The 26,853-nt window shown below is 44.6% G+C and overlaps 1 protein-coding gene across 3 annotated transcripts in view; it reads left to right on the top strand.

The window, feature by feature from the left end:
- Window positions 1-26,853, top strand: part of MEGF11 (multiple EGF like domains 11) — a 269,339-nt gene that overhangs the window by 173,590 nt on the left and 68,896 nt on the right. For 2 of the 3 annotated variants that reach the window (XM_027688734.1, XM_027688733.1), the window contains exons 12-16: window positions 789-1,035; window positions 2,933-3,053; window positions 8,291-8,427; window positions 13,492-13,704; window positions 20,689-20,863. In XM_027688734.1, the coding sequence (XP_027544535.1) occupies window positions 789-1,035; window positions 2,933-3,053; window positions 8,291-8,427; window positions 13,492-13,704; window positions 20,689-20,863 (893 nt within the window). The remainder of the gene's footprint in view (window positions 1-788; window positions 1,036-2,932; window positions 3,054-8,290; window positions 8,428-13,491; window positions 13,705-20,688; window positions 20,864-26,853) is intronic. The other variant, XM_027688735.1, reaches the window with a different exon arrangement.

The following is a 26,853-nucleotide window of genomic DNA, read 5'->3' as shown; positions in this document are numbered from 1 at the left end:
CGGGCAGGACTGTCACATGAAGGGTTCTCACTGTACCCTAATGCCTTCTGTAGGGAACCTCCTCTCCCTGTCAGTGGCCAGAAGGTTTGGGGTCCTTCTGCGTTCCTGTTACTCGCACAGGAATTACCTGGCGTGCACATTCCACACCTTCATCCCTAAGCTTGAGCAGCCTCAGGTCATCCTGTCTCCGGTGTTATTTTCTTCCCTCCCATCTATTTAGTCCAGAAAATACAAAAAAATTAAATAAATTAAAAACAAACAAACAAACATCCTGCACACAAAACAACAGCAAAAACCCCCACCAAAGCAACAACAATAAAACACCAAAAAAACCCCACCAAACAAGAAAATACCAAGGAAAAAACCTTCTTTAGAATGTGTTATTTATTATCTTATGGGAAAGTACAAAGAAACTGTGTTTGATGACATTATTAAATGGACAGGATTTGCTTGGCAGTGCCACCTGCCACTAACCACGCTGCAGGCAGGGTGTGATCCTCTGCCTCTAATTCCACTATAAATTCACTCCTTCCAGCTACCTAAGAGCACTAAGAAACAGGATATTAAAAGATTTCGGTCCTCATCCAATAAGGGTGTTAAAGAAGTCCTCAAATTGAGGCGTCACAGCCGTGGTGGCGTCTCCTCGCGCACTAAACCTGGCGCTGGGAGGTTTGGGAAGTCTGGGGGTGCTTCAGAAAGTTCTGGCACCCAACTGGGAGGGCTGGGAGGGGACGCTCGGGCTGCTCTATGCCCGCCAGGAGGGTGAAGTTTGCAGTGTGTGTTTGCAGGCTGTGACAGCGAGCACTGGGGGCCCCACTGCAGCAACCGCTGCCAGTGCCAGAACGACGCGCTCTGCAACCCCATCACGGGCGCCTGTGTCTGCGCCGACGGGTTCCGTGGCTGGCGCTGCGAGGAGCTCTGCGAGCCCGGCACCTACGGCAAGGCCTGCCAGCTCCAGTGCCAGTGCCACCACGGGGCCACCTGCGACCACCAGACCGGAGAGTGCCACTGCGCGCCCGGATACACTGGAGTCTTGTGAGTGCCACCGCGGGGGCGGTTCCGCGCCTGCATCGGGCGCCTTCGGTGCCGAGAGCACTTGGCAAAGTGGGCACGGCGTGGTTGGCACTTGCCTTTGGAGAAATCAGGTGGCAGGATGGAGACTAAATAAAGGAAATCTCTCTTTTTTGCTGCTGGTTAGAGCTGTCTGCAGCACCTAAAGGGGCTCCAGGAGAGCTGGATGGGGTCTGTAGTGATATAACAAAGGTTTTAAAGTGCCAGAGGGCAGGTTTAAGGTGAGATATTGGGAAGCAATTCTTCCCTGTGAGGGTGGGGAGTCCCTGTCACAGTTCCCCAGAGAAGTTTTGGTTGGCCCATCCCTGGAAGTGTCCAAGGCCAGGTTGGACAGGGCTTGGAGCAACCTGGGCTAGTGGAAGGTGTCCCTGCCCATGGCAGGCCGTAAAACCACATGACCTTTAAGGTCCCTTCCAACCCAAACCATTCCAGGATTATATGATTCTATCATAATGAAATACAATACAGCACTAAAATGAGCTTTACAATCCTTTATATTTTCCAGCTTTTGCAACAACTCTACCTGTTCTTAATTTCAGAATGTGAATACAATCCAAATTACAGCTGAGTTTTTATAAGCAATTGGACTCTCTCCTCATTAGCAGTCCAGTGCAGTATCAAATGAGACTTAACCATCCCCAATTTATTTGACTTTCAGTCTAACTGAGAAAGCATTGCTGTTAACTATATCAGCTTACTATCTAGGGGGTAGATTTTAAGCATAGTGAGCAGGGATTTAGCTGTGTGACTCCTATTAACTTCAACGAGAATCATGTAGCTAAATCCCCATCCACCACATGGAAAGTTTACCAGTAGGATTCACAAAATCTGCATTTTAATTTCAGGACAGCAAGCAATAGTTCCTTGTTTAAAATTGCCCACAGTGTAACATCAGTTCTCATTAGAGATCTTTCAGTAGTTTCAGAAGTAATTATGTTTTTCAGAATTATTTAAGGGGAAAAGAGAATTCAGTCACTGAATTTGGTTGGAGATCTATTACAGGTGACTTAATTCTTTTGCAGTCTATTATTATTTGTTGACCTGCAGGAAGGGGAAGATAAAAACTAAAGACAATGTTAACCCTCATAAATAAGTGATACACCTTTTGAATATTTTATTTAGCACCTGATTTCCTCATAAACTTGTGACCTCAGCTGTGGAAGCACTCACTGCTAAAGACTCTGCACACTGTTAGGAGTACTCTCCTTGACGCCAGTGTGTCAGTTCTCAGCAGGGCCAGCCCCTGATATGTGGTAGGAACATCCTCATCAGAGGACAGTCAATTAGGAGAAGAACACTCTGTAGTTTCAGAACCTTGATGCTGAAAGCACCAATGTAGGAGACACTCTTTTTGCAGGGATTAGCCTTGCATTGCCTCCCCACGAGTACTGAGAGAGACTCAATGAGCTTAAATAGCCTTTAAATGATGTTGAGTCCTTGCCAGTCCATTATACACTGCAAATGTTAACATTCAGTAGCGACTGGAGAAATTTCAAGCATTTTAATCCCCTCCTTTTATTCTATTTGCAGTTTCTTTTATTGCCACATCCCATAATTCACATTGAAGGCTTCATCTTGCAGCTCGTATTTTCCTGGGCTGTTTTAACGGTTATGAGTTGTCCTGTTGAGATGGGTGGAGTTTGGGACGTGCAGAAAGGTTACACACACACATCAGCCTTCCAGGGCTGGATCCACGGCACCTAAACAGAAATTAAAGGAATCTTGGCTAATTGGCAGTGCCAGCTGAGGCTCGCAGAGGTTTCATCGTTCACACGAGGGCTCCCATGATGAACTGTGGGGTGGGTTTTCCTCGTTTGCTGTTTCCTGTGCTGATCTCTTTGTTTTCTGTTGTTCTCTCAAGCTGTGAGGAGCTGTGTCCCCCCGGCAGCCACGGAGCCCAGTGCGAGCTGCGCTGCCCCTGCCAGAACGGGGGCGTCTGTCACCACATCACCGGGGAGTGCTCCTGTCCCGCGGGATGGACGGTGGGTACCGCTCACACCCAGCCTCCTGGAGGGCTTGGGATGTGATTAACTAATGATTTAATTGCTCACTGTCTCAGCTGATGCTTCCCTGAGTGCCTGTCGTGTGTATCTGCTGTGATTTGTCACAAGGCTCCAACGATTTTGAAACTGGGACCATCTTTGTGTGCACTGGCCACAGTTCTGGGACCTGGCACATCCCTGGAAGTGTTCAAAAAACATGTAGATGTGACACTTGGAGACATGGTTTAGTGATGTCCTTGTCCTTGGAAGTAGGGAGAGCAGTTAATTTAGCATTTACAATGCTTCTCAGAAGCACTTTTGAAGGACTAGATCTCTGTGCTTGGGAGTGGTGTCCTTGCCCATTGGTTGGACTCAGTGACCGAAGAGGGTTTTTCCAGCCTAAATGATTCTGAGGTTCTCTGACTGGTATCTGCCATCATCAAGTTTAAAAATCAACAGTAAACTAAGATACAAAGGGCTTGTCTCTGAGTTACAGTTTCTTGCAACCTTGGACACTGCCCTCACACAGGACAGAAAGCTCAAAGCTCAGCTTGACATTGTCAAAGGCACAAACTGTCCTGTTCCCCTTCAGGAGAGAGGGAAAGGGAGAATCAGGGGGAATTCAGTGGCTCAGACTGTCAGCAGAGCAGGATTGAACCCAGGACAGAGGTCAGTTCAGTGTCCTGCCCTTCCTCAGGCATCATTCCCATTGATTGCCATAGATTTGCTTACACCAGGGGTTGCTCTGGAGAGAGACAATCTCTAACCTTTAATCCTCTGTGTCAAGAAAGCAAGGCCAAACATTTTTAAAGTCCTCAACATTATCAATAATGCAATAATTAACTCTCTTGGGGTTTGCCAAGTCTCACAGGCCTTCGGACCATTTAGCTGTACTAAATTTCCTGGCATTTTTCCTGTACCTGACAATTAGTCTCTTGGCAAACTGGCTGGATTTTAATGCGTGCAAGTGCTCTGAATTTTTATTTTTACATGGAGGGCCCTGCAGATCGTCAGACAAATGTGTGTGTGGCTTCTGCTGGGGACCTTCTAGCTGCTGGAACACGCCAGAGCTGAGAGAGTTGCTGAAGTTCTTTTACATCCATCAAATGCTGCCTCCATTTGATCACAGCTGCTTTGAGTTCAAAAGGACCAACCATGAGGAGCTGATGGCTTGGGAGAGCATGGGAGAAGCCCATAATTTTTGGTGGAAGCTGTGTATGGAAAATCTCTTTCTAACTGGCGAGTTAGAGTCTCTCTACCTTGGCTTTGGTATGAATATGGCACCTTACCCTCACCTGGCCTTCAGTGGAGGCAAAGAAAAGGTTCTTTCCTTGAGTGGGGGAGCTAAAGGCTTGAGGGCCTATCAGTCCATTCTGGCACTTTCCCCAGGAAGTGATCAGTAAAGTGATTAACATAAGAAAAAATACAACTTTTTCCATCTCCTCTTCTGCATGCCAAGATTTCTCAGAATTTGAGTTGGTTTGCTGTACCCTTCCTGAACTGTGTTTTATCAGGAGTTTTCTTTTTCAAAGTTAAACCATCGGTAAACAGATAAAAATATCAGAATAGAACAGGAATTTTTACATGTCTTTTAGGATGCAGCAGAGACCATAAAAAACAACCACGGCACTGGGGCTGCACAGCAGCTCTGGTTGTATCCTGGCCCACTCCTGCCCAGTTCTTACAGCCTGGAGTTTCTTCTTTGCATTTTTAGGAGCCCAGAGAGACTTTTCTGAAAACTGTGTTGTTGGCTGCTCTGTCCCCAGAGGAACCCTGGCGTTAACAATTGATGTCTGAAACAAGCATAACTGAAAATTGAAGAGAGAGATCAAGTATTCTGCAGAAAGAAACTGAAATTATAAGTAAAAGCACTCAGCTTGTAAATGTTGAGATTTTAAGTATAAAGGGTCTCTCCAGGGTTTTAATGAAAAGCTGGTAATTCAGTACACAGAGAGGGATAAAATATGGGTTTTTTCATGCTATATTTTTAACTCTTGGTGGTTGGAATGGTTTGGGAAGTGAGACATGAGGGGGCTGTGAACGAGCAGGCGAGATGGGATTGCTAGACAGCGTTCATTTTACTTCACACCGAGGATTTCTCTGACACCAGAAATTTTACTTGCTGATTTTGAGGCTTGAGACTGCATGTATGTATTGAATATACTATCATTTTGAAAGGAGAGAATTCTCCCTGGATTTATGCAAGTGCAAATCCACTTGGACTTTATTGCTGCTGGATGAGCTGCAACTTTTATCCTTTCTTGGGCAGGCTTATTAGCAGGAGCTCAGCTCCCTTGGGGGCTTGGTGGGATATGCAGGGGAAGGCAGGGAGTGGAACAAGAGGAAGTTTTGGGGTTCTGAGCTTCTTCCTTGGATGTACCACCTCCAAAGCCTGGTTCTTTCATGACTTGTGATTTCTTCCCTCCCACCCAGTGCAGAATCTCCCAGAAGAACAAGTTGTATGGATGATGCCCTGTGAGATTTTGGTGTCCCAAGGGTTTTTCACCAAGAGGATGGTGGCTGACAGCATATATTGTTGAGCCAGTCAACAAAACGTGGCTGCCAGCATCCCACAACTTCGGGCTTTTTCCACTCGTGTGCCTTTGTGGCTGTGGGAGTCAGTGGGAGGCTGCTTTAGGGTCTCATTAACAATTTACAGGTTTAATTCTATACATCTTTCTCATTTGCTGTATTAAATTCTCCAAGCACTCTCAGGAAGTGGGGAGAGAAGTTAATTTAGCATTTACAGTGCTTCTCGGAAGCACTTTTGAAGGACTAGATCCCTGTGCTCAGGAGAGCTGCAATCTTTGCTGGCATGACAGAACATTTGTCACTGGCAACACACCCTGCTGGGTCCCAGACCATTGTGGTGCCATGTTAATAAAACACATTCTGCTGATCAGTTCTTTCTCATTGAATCTGGCCTTTATGAAACAGCTTTAATTTGTGTTTTTATCTGTTTTTCTTTCTGTGGCGGTTTTCAAACATGGGGATATGTGAGACAATGGAGCAGAAAAAAATCTTTTCCATCCCACAAAATGCAGCAAACGATGTCAAAAGCAGAAGCTGATGAAATCAGGGCCTTAAAAAAGGTGCTGATGGGGTGAACTTTGCTGATTAGATGTATAAGCAGCAGGAAATGTTGGGCTGACATTTGATCCTCCAGAGAGGGATGTTTTGAATTCCCTGAGTACGTATTAATGCAAAAACTACGCCTGAAGATCCTCTTGGCTCCGGGGGGATGCATCCCAGAGTATTGCTTTCTCATCATTTGCTGATAGAAATCCTGTTCCTTTTGAGACATGAAGGGAGAAAGTATTTATTATCAAGATAAATGGACACTTAGGTTTTCTGATATATAGTGTTGTGTATTACTCAAGTCCAGAGACACCAGTTTTTAACACTGTAATCTGAAAGTTCTTGAACTGAGGCCAACCTGGCTGTTTTACAGCCAAGCAACCACCTCTCACTGCTTGGGAGAGGCTGAAAGTGTCTGTTTTATGGTGACATTGAAGAGCAGCCTCTCCACTTTGGGGTTGTTGATACAGCTAAACTTCCCCGGCCGAGGAGTGAAAGCAGCCATTATATTCCTGGGTTATATTTTGTGTAAATTGTGTCTAATATGTGCTTTGTTCAAAACCCAGAGCCCTCGGGGTTTGCTTAGGGAAACAAGGCTTCTGAGAGATTAAACCAAATAATCCCAGGGCCAGACAAACACTGGTTCTGTCTCACACTGGGCACTGTGGTGGCACTGGCAGCAGCACCACTTGCTGCAGATGCCAAACATTTTCCATTACAGGACCACAACTTCAGCTCCCAGCACTGCCAGCCTTGTTTTGGCTGGAGTTCCCCAGCTGGATCCCAGCCCTGGGCTTTATGTTTGCTCCCAGAAAAAAAAAAACAAACATTCATGCAACTTCTAAGAAAGTCTGGGGAAATCCTCGTAAGGCTTTGATACTTGGCAGGGGACATTATGGGATACCCAGGGGGGAAACCACTTGAGTTTGGCAGGTAAATTCTCCAAAGACATGAGCCCAACCAACAGTGAGCATTCCCTGCCTTGGGGCTGAGCAGCTGGAGCAAGGCTTGCCCAGGAATTGCTTTTCTTGGTGAGCAGTGCCAGGGTGCCCAACAGGGATAGTCTGTCCGTGCTCTGCTCTCAGAGGTGGTTAAACAGGGAGGGAAAGGAGGAAACAACTCACAGATGGGGATTTGGGTCCAGATGAAGGAGAGCACTAAAAGGGAGTCTGCAACAAGGATTTGGGGAGGACTGGAATAAAGAGGCAGGAGGGCAGAGGGCTGGGAGCATAAAATGGGGAAAGGAGGTTGCCACCAAGATGTGGAGTTGAGGCAGGGCAGGGACTGAGATATGACTCCAGGGCTGGGGATAAGGAGCTGGGAGGATGGTGGATGAGGCATCCTGCTGATGTTCAGGGATTAGGCAGATGTTCCACTGCAAAATCCCTTCTTCTGGCCAAAGGCTGCTGCACTGCTGATGTGATGCTTCTGTGTCATCCCTGGGGGCTTTCTGCAACTCTCCCAACCTCTTGTTCCCATCCTGCCCCCTCCGTGGCTTGCACAGAGCACTGGCAGATGCCATTCTGTGCTGACTGTGGGGGCTGGATGGGAGCAGAGGGAATGGAGGAGGTGGGATCTGAGGAGTAGTACAGGACTCCTCCAGCAGGTGTATTTGGTCTTCTTTGTGGTTGGCTGAGGAGGGACTTTCTGAACAAGGGAGATGATCACAGACTATCAGAACTCACACAACTTCATCCTCCCAGTGCAACCTTTCCAGTAATCCCTTTCTTCCCAAATGTTCTCTACTCAGGGTGTGTCCAAGAACATTTCAGCCTCTCCATTTCACAAAACCCCGCCAGCACATACCAGAAGGTTTGTAGCCTTCTCTGGTTGCTTTTAACCTCTCCCAAACCTTCCTGGACCTTTACAAGGGGCAGTGAATCTCCTGCCACCCCAGCTGCAGTTTACAGGGAGATCCAGAGAAGAGAATTATCAGGGAGTGGACAGTGGTGAGAAAAATCCCTCCTGGAGTTAGACAGGCATTTACTCTGGTAGCAGAGTTTTCAGGCTGTCTTTAGCACATCTTATACACATAAAATATTGCTGCTACACTCACTCCTAGGTTTAGCAAGAAGGACAATAAAAATCTCAGCTGCATATAGAAATTTACTGCATTATGAATGTTGACTGAAATACTGCTCTTTCTGCAACATTACCAGGGGCTGGTGTGTGCACAGCCATGTCCTCCTGGAACCTTTGGAATCAACTGCAGCCAGGACTGTCCGTGCCACAACGGAGGACACTGTGACCCCGTGACAGGAAAATGCATCTGCACAGCTGGCTATATAGGAGACAGGTAAAAACCTACCCCCCAAAAGCCTTTCATTTTAACCAGGGATTGTCAATATTTATATCCCTTCTAGGACAATCTTCCCCTCTGAAAAATGGTGTTATGTTTCTATTGCTCCAATTAGGTTCATCCTTCTGAAGCACTTCAAGCAATATAAATGTGGCAATGTTATTACTTTTTATTGGCAATGCTCTCCATTTACGGGGGTTTTTAATATAACTTTTAAAATTTAATGGATTAAATTTAATTTAGATATTTACAGTGATAAATTTAATAGAGAGCATTACATGTTTACAAGATATGTAAATGAACTATCTTTGTACAAATTAATATCCTCAAGAGTAAGCAACACAGCAAGTTTAATGTCTCCTTCAGCCCTCTGTGCTGCTGTAGCACTGATCCATCTCAGCCACCAGCAAAAGGTGATAAATCCTCCGAATTTATAAACGAGAGCCTTCACCCATGAATCGATCAGAGGAGATGATAATATTGTTTTACCAAGGTGTCATGGATTCAGCAAAATGACTACACAGCAAAGTCAATGAGGGATTGCAGCACGTGCTGGCTTAGCCCTCCAGCTAATCCTGCTGCCAGGGCTTGGGCAGTGCAGTTAAAGCAGCTCCTGGGGCAGTTCTTGCTGGGTGGGCACAGCTCACCAGTGTGCTGTGCTACAGCCCTTCTTCCTGTGTGTTCCATGTTTTTATGAGCTGGAGGAAGCTCATCTCAATATACTGACAATGCTACAATTATACTTTAATGCAGCAAAGCTCGTTGGAGTTCCTCCTTTGTTGCCTTGCTGTATAACCAGCAGGTCTCTGTAGCACACAAACATCCAACCCCCATCCCTGGGGGATCAGGAGGCTGCTCCTTCCCATCACACAGGGAACTTCCTTGTGTCTGTTTTATGGACAGTGATAATTGGAGGAGGCTCGGGATTTTTATGGGGTTGGATGTGGTGGAAAAACTAATTACTTCTAAATAACTGAGTGGAGAAGACATCTGTGTGACTTTGTTCCCCATCCTCCATCTGGAGACAGTGCTTCCAGCCATGAGCTACCAGAGAATTACTGTTTCTCTCCTTGTGGAGACTTTTTCACTAAAGGAAGCAACTGCCCATCCTGGACCCTTATACTGGTGACCACATTCGATCCCAAGCTGTTCCCAGCGCTGGCCATGCTTGGCAAGGCTGACAGAGCCTCTGGTTCCAGGTCTCCTCATTTGGTTGTTGCACATCCTGATGGATTCCTGGCTGTAGGTGAATGAACAGTGCTGGAGCTGCTGGGATCTCCCAGCCAGCAGCCTGCATCCCCCTTGGGGATGAGGGAAGGAGATGGGAAGGTGGTTTTATTGCTGATTGTCCTCCGAGAGGGGCTGGAGAAGGTGGCTCAGGGAGAGACTGGGCAGAGGAGACACCTGAGGGCAGAGCTGGCAGGAGCTCACAAGGATTGTCCTTGAGCAAAGGGACTGTGGGCTCATCAGATTTGGGCCTGGAGAAAAGTGGGAGACGTTTGGACTCCAGAGATGTTTCTTAGGAAAACAGAAGCAGGGAGGGAAAAAAATAAGGCAGAACCAGTTGGGAGAGGTGGAAAAGAAGCAAGGGAAGATCACATTGTGGACCTGTACCAAGCAAAACCCTAAGGAATGGCTCACCTTCCCCATCCTGGAGCAGGGAAGTAAAAGACACCGAAGGGAGAGGCGGGAGAGCAGAAATGCAGGTGTGTGGAAGGATGAATGGGAACAGGATTAAAACAGGCAGGTAGGAAAGCTCTGCTGGCAGCAGGGCAAAAGTGCATCAGCCCAGAAATTCTCACCTTTCAAACAGGTTCTTGGAAGGTTAAAACAGGTTTATCTGTCAGCCTTTAATCCCCTTTCTATAAAGGGAGGGAGACTCCAGGCCCATTATATCCCAGTGGAGTTGTGCCCCTCTGGTTTGTCCTGAACAGACTCCCCTGCCCTCACCTGGCTGGGGGCTCTGCTGAGCAAATATGATGAGGGCAGGAGTAGGGACAAGGTCTTTAAAGAGTCTAAATTGCTTTCCTTGGCTGTGTGTTCACCCCACTTGGGCAGTGGGACAGATCAGTCAGCTCCAGTTTAGCTTAAACTCTTGTTTTACTCTCTGGGTCTCACGAGAGTTACAGCACAATTGCAAGGACAGCAGGAGAATCTGCTGCACCACAGAACAGTGTTTTCCTTCACGTCTTACAAGGCACTGAAGAAATCTTCTTAATAATAACTGATATTGTGAATAACCAGCAATAAAAATATAAATACACTTTGCCTACTATCATCTTTAAATTATCAATAAGTACTGTATAATGCTACAGTTCACTGTGGTGTGCAGAAGATAATAACAGAGAGTTAGATAAATATCTGTGGAGATGAAATGGTCAGAGAGGACTGTGTGAGTGTAATTGCCACACTTTTGTTCCCTACCTGTTTTCCAAGAGTGGCACTGCACTAAATCTCCAGGAAATTGGCAGGCACTGTTAATAACTGCAGGATGCTTTGTGCTCACAGAAATGACTGGATCTGTCAAGGAAATGTATGTTTTACAAACTGGAAAGGAATAATAGCAGAGGCACAGTTAGAAGCTGAGGATGGAGTGTCTCACAATTCAGTGCCTGACAGGAAAAGTGAACATGCTGGTTTAGCTTTGTTTTCCATTTTGCCACTAAATCTAAAGGTTGAATCTTAACAGAATAAATATCACATTTTTTAGAACTATACGAGCAGATTTATTCTCCTGTTGTTGTGTTTGTAGCTGGATCTCTTATCTCCTGGTCGGTGTATTTTGGATGGCTTTTCATATTTGTCTGTGCTACATAAACATGATCACTGTTTCAAAACAAAGAAAGAGAAGAGCCAAACAAACTTTACAGCATTATTCCTTAACAAAAAAGAAATTATGGAAAAAAATGTACGTACATGTACTAAGTTCATCTGTTAAGCAGGCTGTCTTCTGTTTAATATTTTGTGAAATTGCTTCCATTAATTCTACAGGTGACAGCCATATTATCCTATCCCAACCCAAATAATTATAGTACATATTAAAGTTCAGTGGATATTATAATACGAATCTCCCCAGATAGGCAGAAAGCAATGTAAATTAAACAAGAAACATAACTAGGGCTTAGCAGCTCATTTTGTAATTTAATTGAACAATGTATCTGGTTGTTAATGGTGCTATGGACACATTAGATTGATATGTTGCAAAGGAAAGATGTTTAAGTAGAAAGCTAATTCCTGCTGTGATTATTCTCATGTTCCAGAGGAGTCATTATTAGTATTCTTTGTATAAAATTCATTAGCGGGAGCTGCTTGATCTCCAAATAAATAAGTTGGTTAAATTGTTAGTAGAAAAAGGCTAATTATGTAAATGGATTAGGTCGTCAATATTTCATTTCCAGATGCTTTTCTCCCTGCTAGGTAATGCTTCATCTTCTATAAATATGGAGTGATACAGAGCACTATTGACTAAGTGTTCATCCCGTTGAGTGCAGAGCTCTCCTCACGAGCAGGGTCTGTGCAGCAGTGGGGAATGAGGAGCTCAGTCCCCTCCTCCTGCAGTTCCTTTGCTGGGAGTGTTCCAACCCCGCTGCTCCCCTTTCTCTGCTGGTTCTGCTGCTGGGGATTCTCCAGGCTCTTTCCCTGTTTGTCACAAACTCCTCTCTCCCTGGGTCTCATGTGAACTCCTCACCTTGGATTTGTACCCAGCAGCTGTGTTGGTGGCTGCTGGAATTCAGTCCCTGGCTGGGCCTTTCGCTGTGTTCATTTATTTTCAGTAAAACGTGATAATCTGAAGCTGCAAAAGTAATGCCCTTCTTATATACTGCCTGTGTTCATTGCAGTTTTGCCTGCCTTGCATCACACATTAATCTTTTATTACTGATCATTATATTAACTCTCACCTGCCAGCTGTGAAATGACCTGCAGAAAGACATTTAACAATTGCCTCCATCCACCGAGTTTACAGTATACACTTTAATCAATGCTCAGGCTTAAATTAATGCTGATAGGCAATTTCCAATGTCTGGCATCCATGTGATAAGGGAATTGGGCTTTTCTTGCCTTCTTTTGCTGTTTTTATGAACTGAAAAGGCCTGTCTGTATTTCACGGTGGATCATGTAAACTCTAGTCCTGACTCTTTGCAGAATTTCGAAACCACTGAATTATGTCAAGCACAAAATCAGTTGCTTTCTTTAGGACCTTGACTGAGCTTTTCCAAATAGGAAATAGTATGAACTCTTAAATTGGTTGTGTAGGACAAGGAGACAGACTCTTTGGCAGATATGAAAATGTATCCAGTAGGGAAGTATTTAAAACAGTGCATGGAAGGCGCAATTTAAAACAATCTGTATAGAGTGTTTGCAGGTTCCATTTTTGGGTGTATCAAATATTAAAAACGGCAATTTTGAAGAAGATTCTTCACTAAGGAGCGTGAAAGTGATTTTTATTGGGATTTTATACTACTAAGAAGCCCTGGAGTAGGAGAAGAAAAGTAAATTTAAGCTTTAGTTACTCAGAACACACACAAAAGACAAAGGAGTTTGTTTTCTCCTTGTTGGTATAAAGCTGATGCAATGAGAGCAAAGAGGGCAAGTAAAACTGGACATTGCTGGAGAAACTTTGCTCAGTATTGCTTAGACCACATTCCCTCTGAACCCTCAGCATCACTAGGAGGATCATGTTCTTTCAAGGAAGGTGCACAGTCTTCCTGTGATAAAGAGAAAGCAAACAGGCGAGGGGTTTTTTTAATCATTTATTCCACATCACTTTCTTATGGGTGGTGAATGGAATTGTCAAGGTGCAGGTGAGAAGAATGCACTTTGTAAACAAAGGTAATATTAAGTGATGCAAATGTTGCAGCTCTAATTGGGCAGAGATGAATGCAGTTTCAGTTAACAGCCGTTTCCATGCCCGGGATATCACATCACCCCAACGATACCATCAGTTCACAGTGTATGACTTGACTAAAAAGCAGTGATTTTGTATTTAGTTCATTAACAGAGACATTCCTGTGCAGAAGGCTGCAGCTCTGACTGGCTGCCCTGTCCCCTGTGCCACTGCAGGTGCCAGGAGGAGTGTCCCATCGGGACCTACGGCTTCCAGTGCTCACAAACCTGCGACTGCCAGAACGGGGCCAAGTGCTACCACGTCAATGGAGCCTGCATCTGTGACCCTGGCTTTAAAGGGATTTACTGCCAAGAAAGGATGTGTCCAGAAGGGTTTTATGGCCTCAAATGCAACAAGAGATGTCCTTGCAATATTACCAACACCCTCAGGTATGTACATCATGTAATATTGCAGTGCAGGGACTGGTCAAATAAAAGCATTGGGAAGAATTCAATTAACTGCACACACTACCTTTTTCTCTGTAGTTTTAAGTACAAGCACAGACAGTTCCTCTGGATTGCAAAGCTTGGATTTAAATGACCTCAGGTTTGTAACCATAAGCCTCAGTCCAGCCATCTACTGAGCACAGATCTGTTAACAGCTCTGGTAACATCTGAAACAACCTGACACACAGCTTTATCCTGTAACTAAAGTCTTGGAGGCATAAGGACCATCAGGTGATGCCCATATGTGTATATAATAACCCACTGAAGTTTTAAAAATAGAGATATGTTTACTCAAATCCATCATTTTGGCTTTTTTTATATGCCATGGGTTTTCTTGTTAGATCTACAGACAGCAAGGGGACTTTCAAAATGAAACCTAATTTGCTTCAGTTTATGTCTCGTGGCAAATTACCCTGTTGCAAACACTTGAGGCAGATGTATAAATAGACTGAAATCAATATCCCTGAGTCAGTCTGTGGAACTGTAACACGGTCGACATTGTCAAAACAGACTCCTCATGTGAGCCTATTTCTGCTCCTCACTCACTGTGTGCGTGTGGGAAATATTCAGGAAAATAAATACCAGGGAATTGTACCTACAGGAATCAGCCTTGCTTAAAAGGTAGGCTTTTGATGTCTTATTCCCTTTTTTTGCCTTTTTTCAGGATCTTATTCTTGAGGTTCTCATTACTAAGAGCCAGAGCCACTTGAGCACCTTGAATTGACTTTCCCATTGCAGGCTTGAATAAGTTTTCCAAACCTTGAAAAAAAAGAAAGAATTTAAGACTCTTCCCTATTATCCTCTTTGTTACCTTTTGTAACTCCCTGCCTTGTTTACTGACTGCTGGAATTGCTGTTTGGAGATTCCTCCCTCCCTCACCTGCAGTAAAGGAGCCTGGACAGCCAAACCCCGCCGGCCTGCGCTGTCTGATGGACTGGAGTGCCACATTCCTCACCTGCTCCATGCTGAGCCCCTCAGCTCCCACTCCATTCCCCCCCTTTTGTGCCCATTCCTGTTCAGCAGGCAGAGCCAATTTAGGGTTGTGTGTGCTTCAGAGGGAGGTGGGATAATTGATGCCCGAGCAAACGTGCCCTTGGTACAGACATTCCTCAATTTCCAACCAGACAGGTGGGGACCTGACTGTCCTGCAGATGATGACAAACCTGCCTTGGATCTTGCTGCCTGCTGAAATATAAGCACCCCCAATTATGGATGCAAGCAACAGCTCCTAATTTGTGTGCACACTCACACTCACACACACACAAACACTTCAGGCAAATCTGTCTGTGTGCTCGAGATAGACCCTGTTTGTCTCAGTCTTGGGAGTAAACAGGTGATTTTCCTTGTGAATTCAGCTGTGAGTGGTGAGGCTTTGTTTAACCGAAAGTCAGAGCTCACAGTGGATTATTTAAAAACTTGTAATTGTGGTGATACAAGTCCCGTAGAGCAAGAGAGCTGCAGCACTCCTGGGTTTGACAGCCAGGATCCAAAGGGTTTGAGGCTCAAAGGGAGCTCTCTACAACAGGCTTCCATCGCTTCAGATTATGTTGTGTATCATGAAATCATTGCAAAAATAACATCCCTGAGGCATGAGCTACACATTTTACACAAAAGGTTAGTGCTGTGTTGTGCTGAGGATGTGGGATGTCTCAGGAGTTACTACAGAGTGAGCTGAGGTGTAAATCCCTGCGTGTCACACGCTGCAGCACCTGGCACTGTGCATGACTCCAGCCTGTGGGAAACACAACCCGAATTGCTCCTCAGCGTAAACTGTTCTTCAGATGTGCTGGAGGGCGAGAATATGCTCATGGACAGTAGCTGACACTGTGTCTTCACCCCTCCTGAGCCTGCAGGAACCTGCCTGTGAGCCCATATTCCCATAAAGGTGTAAATAGAGTGGAAGGACTGCAGGCCGTGGGCAAGGCTGAGCTTGGCTGATGTTTCTCAGCTTAGTGCTCAATTCAGTAACAGTATTTTAGGTGGGTTTGAGGGTGCAAGAATTCATCCTGTGTTACTCAGAGGGGTGCTCTGAGGGTTTGCCAGAGGGTCTTTCCTGAAAGAACAGACTGGCACCATCCAGCTGTGAGGAAAGAGGAGGCCTCAAGTTTGAGAGAGCTCAGAAAGGTGAAGGATTGAATCCTCTCCCAGCTCTTTTCTGGGCATGTGGTCATTCCTACACACCCTGTTCCTGGTTGCTGCCTGATGGGTACATTTTATTCCTTCCCTCCCATCAGTGCTCCATCAGCTTCCCTTGCAGCATCCTCTGCTGAGATGGTATCTCTGGTTCCTTAATAAATGAGTCTGGTCTCTCCATTGATAAAATCTCCCTTTTTTCCTACATCTTATCACTGCTGTTATGGAACAAAGAGATATCAGCAAGCTGTAGATCTGCAAATGTTCTTTCATTCATCCATGGGATTTGGGCTTTCCACTTTTCAATGAGCTCCAGGAGTGCTGTCAATTGCTGAGCTGATGGAAAATGACCTTTTCCAAAGGCACTCTATGTTCTGAACAAATCTTTTTGCTCATTGTTTAACCAGTCCCATACAGGGCACTCCTCTTCCCACCCTGGTTATTGGAGAGTTGACTGGAACAGAAAGTTCTGGGGGCTTTGAGGAGCAGGTTGAGGAGGAACATTAAGAAGTACACAATCAGCTTTTCCACTTTCATAGATCTATCTGTTTTAATATCTGAAGAGATCAGTGTGATCATCCAGTCTAACCTCCAGCATGGTAAAGGTTGAAGAACATCATCTAATAATTTCTGCATCAGAGCACAGTGAAAGGCACTTTGTGTGGGACGTTTGAACAACCCCTCGACTGAGATTTAGAAAAGGTGATTTAGAACATGTTGGTGACTTGGTCTGTCCTCCCACAGGAAAGGATACACCTGTAAAAAATCCTCCTCTGTGAAAAGCCCATGTTGAGGCAGCCTACAGTTTTGGAAAGGAATAATCCTGGCTTGGTCTTTAAAGCAGGGAGGAAAATGAACAGCTGGAATAGTCTTGGCCACCCAGCCTTCTTGAACACTGGTGTGGAGCCAGGGTGTGGAGCCATGTGCCTTTGGGAATGTCTTTCCAAGGTCACAGACATGAGAAGGGAAGGAAGGCACTGTGACAAAGTAGATCTTCAGAGGCTCTAATTCCTGCCTCAGCACTGACAGGTTTGGAAGGACCAAACCCCATGGAGTTTGTGTGAAGTTTTGCCTTGACCTCAGTCGATAATGTGCTGAATGAGGCTGGCTTTGAAGACCTGCTGGACTGAAGGAGTGGCCCTGCAGCCTCATTGTGGCCACTTCTTTAAAGCAAGAGGCATTTTAGTAAGGAAAACTGAATGTAATATGGACACCAAGAGACAGAAAATACTGTTAAATAAGGATTAGGGCTGTTGCTAATGAAGATGAGATGACTGGTGCTAATGTATAAACAGAAAGTCAGAAAATTCTCTGGGAAGAAGTTGTTTTAGCTGAAAGATGTGTGGAGAACAAATTCAGAGTTTGGAAGAGACTGTGCTGTCTAAAGCATTTCTTTTTCCAATTTGCCTTAAGAAAGTTACCTGCTTTCCTCCAATTTCCTCAAAATTAGATGCTTAAAAAACTTAAAGGTCAAAAATGCCTTTGTGTTTTTCAGTTAAGTAGTAAAATTCTCACAAATAAATCTTTTATTGCTGTAAATGTGGCTCAGAAGGGATCATAGAGAGGCTTCCAAAGTGCAGGAGGAGCCCTGGAACACTTTCCTTCTCAGCCAGTGGACAGCTCCATTCCCACCTCGGCTTGGCCTGGAGCCCCAGGAACACTTGGCTGCCTGTGTTCACCCTGGCTTTTCTCTACACTGTTCCTTTCTGTGCTGCAGGAGACTTGAAGAAATGCAAGTTGTTAAGATTCAATGCAAACTGCTATTGTACAGCACTGCCAAAGTTCTGGGAGTGTGGAAGGTTCCCTTCCTGCTCCCAGCAAGGGTTGGAAGGCAGGTGTTCGTGGGTTTGCCTTTGGGATCCTTCTGGAACCCTCCCATTCTCAGGGACTCCTGGCCTTGACAGGTGCATTCAGAGCAGGAAGGGAGGAATTCTACAAATATTTATACTAGCTGTATTTCTTATTCAAGCTTTATTCTGCCTCAAACTTTCCAACCTCAGTCCAAATAGCATTTAGATCACTGGGCAGTCTGGATGCACGGATGGTTGGATGGATGATAGATGAATTTCTGAACTATGTTATGTGTCTGAGTACATATTTTGACCAGAATGAAGTTGTACAAAATGCCAGCAGAAGAGAAACATGCCTAACACAGACATACATCCAGACTTACAGTACATCATGAGCTGCAATATATTTACTATGTAACTCTACTCACTTTAATTGCTGGAATAGTTTATACTTCCCAGATAAAAAAAAAGAATTAATATAAAAACTTAGTACTGTTTAGTGATATCAGCTGCAGATCTTAAAAGGGTTTCCAGAGGAAGAAAGGCATCACTTTAGAAAGGGGAAAGATGAAGCAGAAAGAGTGAGTTACATGGCCAAGATTCCCTGGCAGGACTGGGGAGGGAACAGCTGCTCTCTGCAGTTTGGAAAAGCATCTCAGTCTCAGCCCTGCTCAAGTTAACGCTGCATCAGGCACCTGAATTGCCAAACAAGTGCTTTTGACTCAGGAGAGAAACGAAACCCTGATCTGCTCAGGCTGGGGACAGAATTGTCCTTGCTGCAACGGGAACATTGTATGAATGGAGGGACCCAGACATCTGCACGGGATTTTCCTGCCTCACAGTCCCATGAAAGAGTGGACAAGGCTTCAGTGGGGCTGAATATGGTCTCAGTTTTCTGCTGGCCCTTGGTTTGGAGTCAAAACCCCCCCATCTCCTGCAGATTCTTCTGCAAAGCCTGTTTGCTTTTTGATTCTTATTTTAGTACCTGTCAGGAGGATTTTTAGTCCTGGGTACAGAGCTTGCATCCCATGCAAAAGAGCTGTCTGTGTTGATGAAGGAGCCAACCTTGGAGTAAAAGCTCTTCCCCAGTGTAGTATTTTCAATTGAATTGTCATAGACTGATTCCAGCTGCCCTGATCATACATTACCTTTGAAAGATTTAATTTAGCCAACAGATGCAGTTCTCATGGAAGCATATGATACATGCAGTAGTAGTGGAAATAGAGAAACACAAAATCCACTTTAAAACACTCCTTTAATGTTGAGCTTTCTGCTCCTATTAGGTAATGATTAATGGACGCAGAGGGGGAAAAAATGGGCTTTTATTATTTTCATCTGAATGTTAAGAGGTGCTTTGTGAACAACCATAATTTCAGGGACCGCTTTGTCAGAAGAATTTCATGGATGGTAGTTTGTTAAGCTGATTAATTGTTTTAATTAGTCAGTAAAACGCTATTTATGATGAAACATGTGACACTTACAGAATTTGATCCTTCTTAGTCACAACAGTATATGACTAACCTCTCCTACCAGTAATTGCCTGAAACATACTTGGAAATTACATTTTATGGGGTTACCTTGAAAATTAACATATACAATATTAATTTTATAGGTGTAAAGAAACTCATTCGGTCATGTCTACAATCTTAAACTGTGGCAATAAATAATTATAAAGGAAAATGAATCGTTTCTGTGAGGCAAAAAACCAGGAGACAGGTCCGTAGAGAGGTGCCACCTTGCAGAAGTCCATCCTTCTGGTTCTGAGAATGATAAAGAAAATGGGATTTGTAGCAATATTATTTCTCATCTCCCTCACTGAGGGCTGGGCAGAGCCATTATGGTACCACAGCCTCAGCTTGGCTCTCCTGCTGTGGGAAAGGAGTGCCCTAAGGAAACCTGGGAGAAGGAAAAATGCTGAATAAAGATAATCTGTTTCATGGCGGGAGGAGCAAAGGGTGACTCTTCCACCCACAGATCCAGAAGGACCAGACACTGTCTGGTCTTTTGGGCTCAATTCTCCTTTCTCCTTTTCTCTCCACGTGGTGTGGAATTGGCTGCATGGAAATGAAAGCCAGAGGATTAATGTTGCTCATTATTCAGCATAAAGAACTTGACTCATTTCCCTGCTCGTCCTCAGTTCAGTCCCAGGGCTCCTGTTGGCTCCTGCCCCAAGTAAATCCCAAGGCTTCAGGTGGTGATCAGTTCTGGGCACTATGATTGAATATTCCCTGCAAAACTCCTCTTCTGAGGAGGTTTTTCCCTTCCAAAGCACTTTCCTTTCTACCTGTGCCTGCTGAAAAGTTCTGCTGAGGTGGCACTCCTGAAACACAAGTGACAGTGGAATGGAATGGGATGGAATGGGGTGGAATGGAATAGGATCATTTAGGTTGGAAAAGACCTTTAAGATCATCAAATCCAACCATCAACTCACCACCACCACCATGTTCACCACTAAACCATGTCCTCAGGTGCCACATCCACGTGTTTTTTGGGCACCTCCAAGGCATGGTGGTGACTCCACCACCTCCCTGGTGGAGTCAGAATAGAATAGAGTATTCAGAACAGAATAGAGTATTGTGCCCCAGAACTCAGGTTTATCTTCACAGCTCTCTTGATTGCATTCCTCCATCCAGGGGAGTTTCTCCTAGCCCTGAACATCCCTAGTGTCTGTGTTACAGCCAGATAATCCAGCACATACATATCCTACAGCCCATGGATTGATCATGGCATGGTTGATGGCAGTGATCCAAGTCACATTGATTTGAGAGTGGAAGAGCATGAACTCCAAGGTGTAAAATAACCAGTGCTGTGGCAGCTCCCAGGTGTTTGGAGGTGCTGTGCCAGGCTGATATTCAGCACCATGTTCCCTGTTCCCTTTCTGAATTACACGGCTGCTGATGTTCACCATCCTTAACAGCTTTAGGTTTGCCCTATTCTTAGATGTGCTGGACTGTATTTTCCCCTCCTGTCCACACCTCACGGGTGTCTGTCTGTCTCTTTGTAGCTGCCACCCCCTGTCTGGAGAGTGCAGCTGCAAGGCTGGCTGGGCTGGGCTCTACTGCAACGAGACGTGTCCCCCGGGGTCGTACGGCGAGGGCTGTGCCCTGCCCTGCCCCTGCCACAACGGGGCCGACTGTGACAGCATCACCGGGGCCTGCTCCTGTGCCCCCGGCTACATGGTGAGTGCAGAGGGGAATGCTGGGGGGGTCATAACTCTCTGCACACAGTTAAAGAGGATTTTAACCTGATTTCAAATGATATTTGCCCAGAAGTGGCCAATGCGCATATTTGTCCCCCGTTCTGTGATAAGTCCACATCATTCTCCTTTGAGCAGGGTCATCTCACTGCTTCTGGTCGTGTACTTAACACCACTGCTGTAAGTGTATCACTAAAATAAAGATGTGGTTTCCCATCCTATATTCCAAGTCAAGACGTAACAAAAAAGGATGTCAGATTATTGTCTGCCTAGAAGAGCAGAGAAAGAATTCTCCTGGCCTTTCAGCAGGTTCCTTGTCAGTCACAGTGTGATTTTAATAGATGGAGATATTTTAAAGTGTTGCAAATAATAGAGCAATTTATGTCTTTTCTGAGCCCGTGTGGCAGGTGTCTGTTACCTGAGCATCAGAAAGAGCTTCAGACACCCTGAGGTAAACAAGCACTACGTTTTAGAGGTGAGATATAAAATGGCTGAAGAAACCAGCCAAGATGAAACATCAAAAATTCAGAATTAACGATTGCCAGGTTGCAGTAGAAAGTATCAGGATGTGGATCCAGGTGTCCAGTCCTGCTACAGCTGGGCAGAATGGAATCCTCTCTAATAAGTTCCCTAGTCATCCATATGTGAAGCCCCTCTTCACTTCAGGAGCACACCATGGAGGAGAAGTACAGGCTGTGTTTGAGAAACAATGTTTCCTAAAGGAAAAAAATTACTTTGAAAAGAGAATTCCACCAAAATTCATGAGTAGTTGTCTTTCTGTGTCCTTAATTTTACGTGATCTGTCCCCACAGGCCTATCTATGCATTTTCTATATTATTATAATTACCGAGTTTATTAGAAATCAAGGGACAGGCAGCACAACTGTGTGACGAGATCCATAGTGGGTGGGTCCTGTATGAGATTAGTGGGATGTTAAAGCCTTTTTAGCCTTCTTTCCTTCTAAATCCACACCTGAGGTTATGATCACCAACTGGCATCTCCAGAGCTGTGCAGTTGGAGTCATGGCTTAAAGACACTTTTGTTTTCTGCTTCATGTCAGCAGCTGAACCTGAAAGTTGGAGCTTCCATCTGATTTCCAGGGGTTCTCCCAATGCCAGGTATAAAGAGATTTATTTAGGTGTGAGGGGCAGGACTCAGAAGTGTCTGTGCAAGATACTAGTACTTAGAGGTGGGAAAAAAAAAGAAGGAAAGGTCTTTAAGGTTTGATTCCCAACTCACACTGACAGAAAACAAGGATTTATCTTCTCTGTACAGTGGTGATAGACAAGTGGAGGAAAGATGAAGGCGGCAGCATGTTAGTAGCAAATACAAAATAAAAGATGCCAAGATCCTCCTTCTTATCAGGAATGCTGTTCAAGTTTGCAGCACAAAAGTATTTTGGGACCCTTTACTGCCCACATTTTCAAAAAACATACCTTGTCCAATATATATTGCCCCAAGGCAGCATTTTTGCAGGCAGGAAGCCTGGGAAGTTCCTATTGCATTGCTTCAAAACAATATTTAATCTCGTAATAAAGAGCTTTCTTGCATTGACATTTAAACAGCTTGGTTATTGAGGATAGCTCTATAATCACTGAAGCATATTTAGGCATTAGTATCATTGCTCTCACATAATATACTATAATCTCTGGCAATTAGTCCAGGAGGGGAAGTAAAGCCTTGAAATTGCTAATTTATTGCCTCTGAAGCATATTTGTCATTCGTATGCATGCCAGATGACTTGAGCTGCAGTGGTTCTTTCAAATGCTGCAGAACACAGGCTGCACAGAAAACTGGACAGGAGCCTTTGCTTCCCACCCCAGAGTATCCCACCGGGAATGCTCCTGGGCAGGGAGAAGGTGCTGCCTGCAGGGGAGGTGGGAGATGCTGTGGGGCCAGAACCCTTAAAGGCTGGAAGTACCTTTTCTCAATGACACACTCCAAGCCTGACTTTCCCTTCAGATATTCCTGCCTGGCTCTTGCTGAGGCAGCAGGAGCTTTGCCTGTGGGTAGAATTTTGCCCTTGGATTCAGCAAGTCTGGGAGCGGTGGCACAGTGACCCCTGGGTGCAGGATGTGTCCCCTGGCAGAGCTCACCGTGGAGTGGTGCTAATGCAGAGCTGGGCAGAGCTCATTATTCAGAAGAGCCATAAATGAATCCCTCCCTCTTGCTTTTTCTGGCTTGGCTGATGCAGCCACACGGGCAGGAATTTTGCCGTGCGATTGGAAAGAATAAAACCAGGAGCAACATCTTACGTTTTACAGACATGTTTGATCTGCAGATCTTACAGAGCAGAGCAGGCTGAGGGGTTTCTAAGGAAGACCATGTGATGGGAGATGGGATATAACTGCAAAATTGAACTGCTAAGGCAGAGAGGTTGGACCCATAGGATTTTGGGAGTACTGGATGCCTGGAATACACAGTGCCCAAGGAAGGACAGTGTTTTCCTGACAAAGCACTCCTCCATCCCACTCCCCGGCACAGATGGTGTGTTTTTATCTGTGCCCTGTGTCAGGGCAGCTGGGCTGGGTTTCAGGATGAATCATCTGCTCTCACAGCCAAAACAGGGACATTTTGTTGGGATGCAGAACAAGCCATTAAAATCACAAAGCATCTGGTCACCTTTATTAAATGTATTAAGTGGAAAGGCAGCCATCCCATAGGTTGACGTGGATGTGAGCAGAGCATTTAAATTTTTGGAAGTTAAGCAGATTCAAGTTGTAAAATAAAAATGTACCTTGTAGCTTAGAAAAAAAAATGCATTATTTATTAGCTGTGACATTTCCAAAAATTCAAATGCCAAAGCTACATAGTGGTGAGCTTGCAGTTTTGGATAGAATTTCAAAACATTTTCTCTCTTTTTTTTCGATGATTATTTTGGGTCAGACTCAACAACCAGATTTGCACATTTCTGGCTCTAAAACCAAATGACACTGTTGTGAAGCTGTTGTTGGGTATTGGTACAAGGTGTTTGTGTGAGGCTCTGATGTGACTGTGCTCACACCAGGGGATGGTCTGTTTTAACTCTGGGGGTGTCTGAACCACAGAGCAGAACCGGGTGTAGGTTTGACTGAAGAAGTAGCTGAGAGATCTGAGTGATCCACAGTTATACCCAAACCAGCCAGTTCTTGGAGGCAGCATTCAGGGCAATGCAAATAGGATAATAGGAGTAGAGGAGACACAAGAAAATCATCTTCTCCCCAATCACAGAGCTGCTCCCCATTGCTCCAGCAGAAGAGTCCACACCACAGGCCTGTTGGGAACACTGTGCTTATTGTGAAGGGAGGAGAAAGGCTGGACCAGTTTAACTGAGATGACTGCAGGGAATCACCATTACAAGCACACCAGTAGAGCACTTCCCTGGAGCTGGTATTTTACCATATTTAAGTGTTGCCTCTCACCACTGATGTGATGAATTGCCAGTGATGCTCTTCTGGGTGGTTTTGCAAAGCCATTTACTGCCATCTCATTTGTGGCAAGAAGGAGCCTGGTAAACACACACAGGGAGTGCACAGATTAGTCTTAAAAAGTACACAGGGAGAGTCTTTACTGGTGGAAATTGGATCCTCACTCCCACATGCAAATGGTTGCTCCTTGCAATAAATTACTTGGATGCAGTTAGAGGGATGGTGAGAGGGGTTTTACTGACTTGTACCTCCCCCTCCTTCCAAATTCTGCTCCAAGATACTCTTCTGCAAGCCCACTGAACTCAGTTGTGCGGGAGGGACATAAAAGAAATCACGATGTGCCTTGTCCTCTCTTCTTTTGTTTTTGGTTCGTTGAATTTTATTCCTGTAATTCAATAAATGTGGTGAAGAAGGCCAGAGGATATGAATTAAATATGACAGGAGACCACAGGAATCCTGACCTTGTGTCTCACAAGGAAATCTCGAATCCAACCCCCTGCACGTACCTATCAGCATTTTAGCTGCTGAAGTCATTATAAATGCTGTTGAAATACAACCAAATTCACCTTCTCCATTGCACAGCTAATTGCAACTTCCCTGAAAACAGTGGCTATCTAGAGACCTCATCCCGTGATATGCCTTTGTTTCTTTATGGATGCTTTGTTTTCTTCTTTTGAAAAATGGATTTAACTTCAAATGCTTTCATTCTGTCTGTTGTGGCAAGGAGAGATGTAGTTAAAACATTGCTCAGCCCGAGACGCTCTGAGAAAACTTTGAGCACTTCTCTGTGGAACGTGCGGTCAGCCTTTACTTCAGCGGGCACTTAGGTCTATATTTCACCTCCAGATGACAGAACTTGTATTACTTTAAAGAGTTCATCTATTTATGCTGCTATTTTTTGAAGACCTGTCTGCTTTTATTGAGCCCTGCATGCTGGCAGGCAGAGTGGGCACTTCATCACCCAAATGAAAGAATCCGTTCTGACATTTCTCTATCCCTTGACTATATTGGTAGATCCCACACAGGCCAATCACATACAGCAGAATATGGAAACTGGAGCAGTGCTGACCTCTAACTAGAAGATTTTTTCAGCTTTTGGAATGTTACTTGGATTCCCTAAGACCTTCCAGGATTTATCCCAGTGCTGTGCATCCACAGCCACTCGTGTCTTCTGTTGGCGCTGCATCAGAATTGCCTTTTGAAAACATAATTAATGCCTTTCAAATATATGTCCTTGTAGAAGTGCTTGTGGGTTTGGCTCTCTGGCTGAGCTCAGTGGGAATCTGGGCACTTAAGAACTGAAACACAGGCTTAATCTGGGTGTGTAAGTCCATAATTTTGTCTGGCATGCCAGAATTTCTCAACATAATGTTTTCTCTACCACAGGGGCAGAAATTGCTGCCAAGGTTTACATCAGAGTAAAAGTTTACAGCCTGCCTGCACGCTGGAGTTAAAGTCAGCCCCTGGAACACACAATTAACCATAGCTGGAGCACTTAGTAAAAATAAGTATATATTATAGTGCTATAAAGCCATTCAAATGCACAGCAAGTGTATAACAAACTTTGCATGGGATAATCTCTCAGTCACTACAAAGAGCCACACACAGGCCAGTCTTGGTCTGCTCTGTTCCTCCTCAGTGAGTAAAATGACCAGTTTACTCTTCCAGAGAAATGAGGAGGACCATGATTTATGTGTTATCTGTAGAGTTCAGAAGGACTTACAGGTCCAGTCTGTTGAGTATTCCACCCATAACTGGCTTCCTTCTGGCATGTATCATATCTCTTGTTCCCTGAAGAAAACATACAGGAGAGAAAAAACAATCTTTCCCTCTCTGTTAAGAAAAATGGAAGCCCATTCTCCTGTCTTATACCTTTAAAATTCTCTCTGTTGTCTAAAAGAGAAAAAAAGTAAATAGAAAGGAGCACCTTATCTTCAATTGAATTTTCCCTGAAGGACCAAAGTCCCAGGTAGGTCTGGAGGAATTTGAAGAATCGTTGCCTGTAGATGTTTTCTAAACACACAAGGTACAAATTTATCAGAATATTCCCTCTCTTCTACATATTTACTTTCATGATTATTCTAAATGTATCATTCTTCACCACTTCAGAAGGAAGCAGGGAAAAAAGTGAATGAGACTTCTTTGTCTTATAAGCCCCTGGTTCAGTAGTAGAATTATTTTATAAATTTCACAAAATTCTCAACATAAAAAATGAACCTCAGGTTGGAGATAGCAGATCTGGTTTGGGGGCTTTAACTCATTTAAATGATCCGTTTCTCTTTGAGATAATTCCAAAAGTACTTCAGTGGAAGCTCATCTCAGAGCAACAGGGCACCTCATCAAAAGGTTTAAAAAGAAAAGACGAGGGGAAAAAATCTTCAATAGAGCCTGTGTCCTTTTATCCTTGATTTACCGAGCATATCAGTTACCCCCCTTTGTTAAGAGCTCTTTTCATTTCTAGGTATAAAATAAATTCAACCATTTTATCAAGATGTTCTTGTTACCAGCCACCAGTATAAATTTTACTTGCTGTAGGTGGGGGAAGAGGTTTTCTGGCACAGCAGTT

This window comes from Neopelma chrysocephalum, unplaced genomic scaffold (assembly GCF_003984885.1).
Source record: "Neopelma chrysocephalum unplaced genomic scaffold, ASM398488v2 Primary Assembly neopelma1_75, whole genome shotgun sequence".
Lineage (NCBI taxonomy): Eukaryota > Metazoa > Chordata > Aves > Passeriformes > Pipridae > Neopelma > Neopelma chrysocephalum.
The sequence above is the reverse complement of the archived record's forward strand: the minus strand, read 5'-3'. Positions and strand labels throughout refer to the sequence as shown.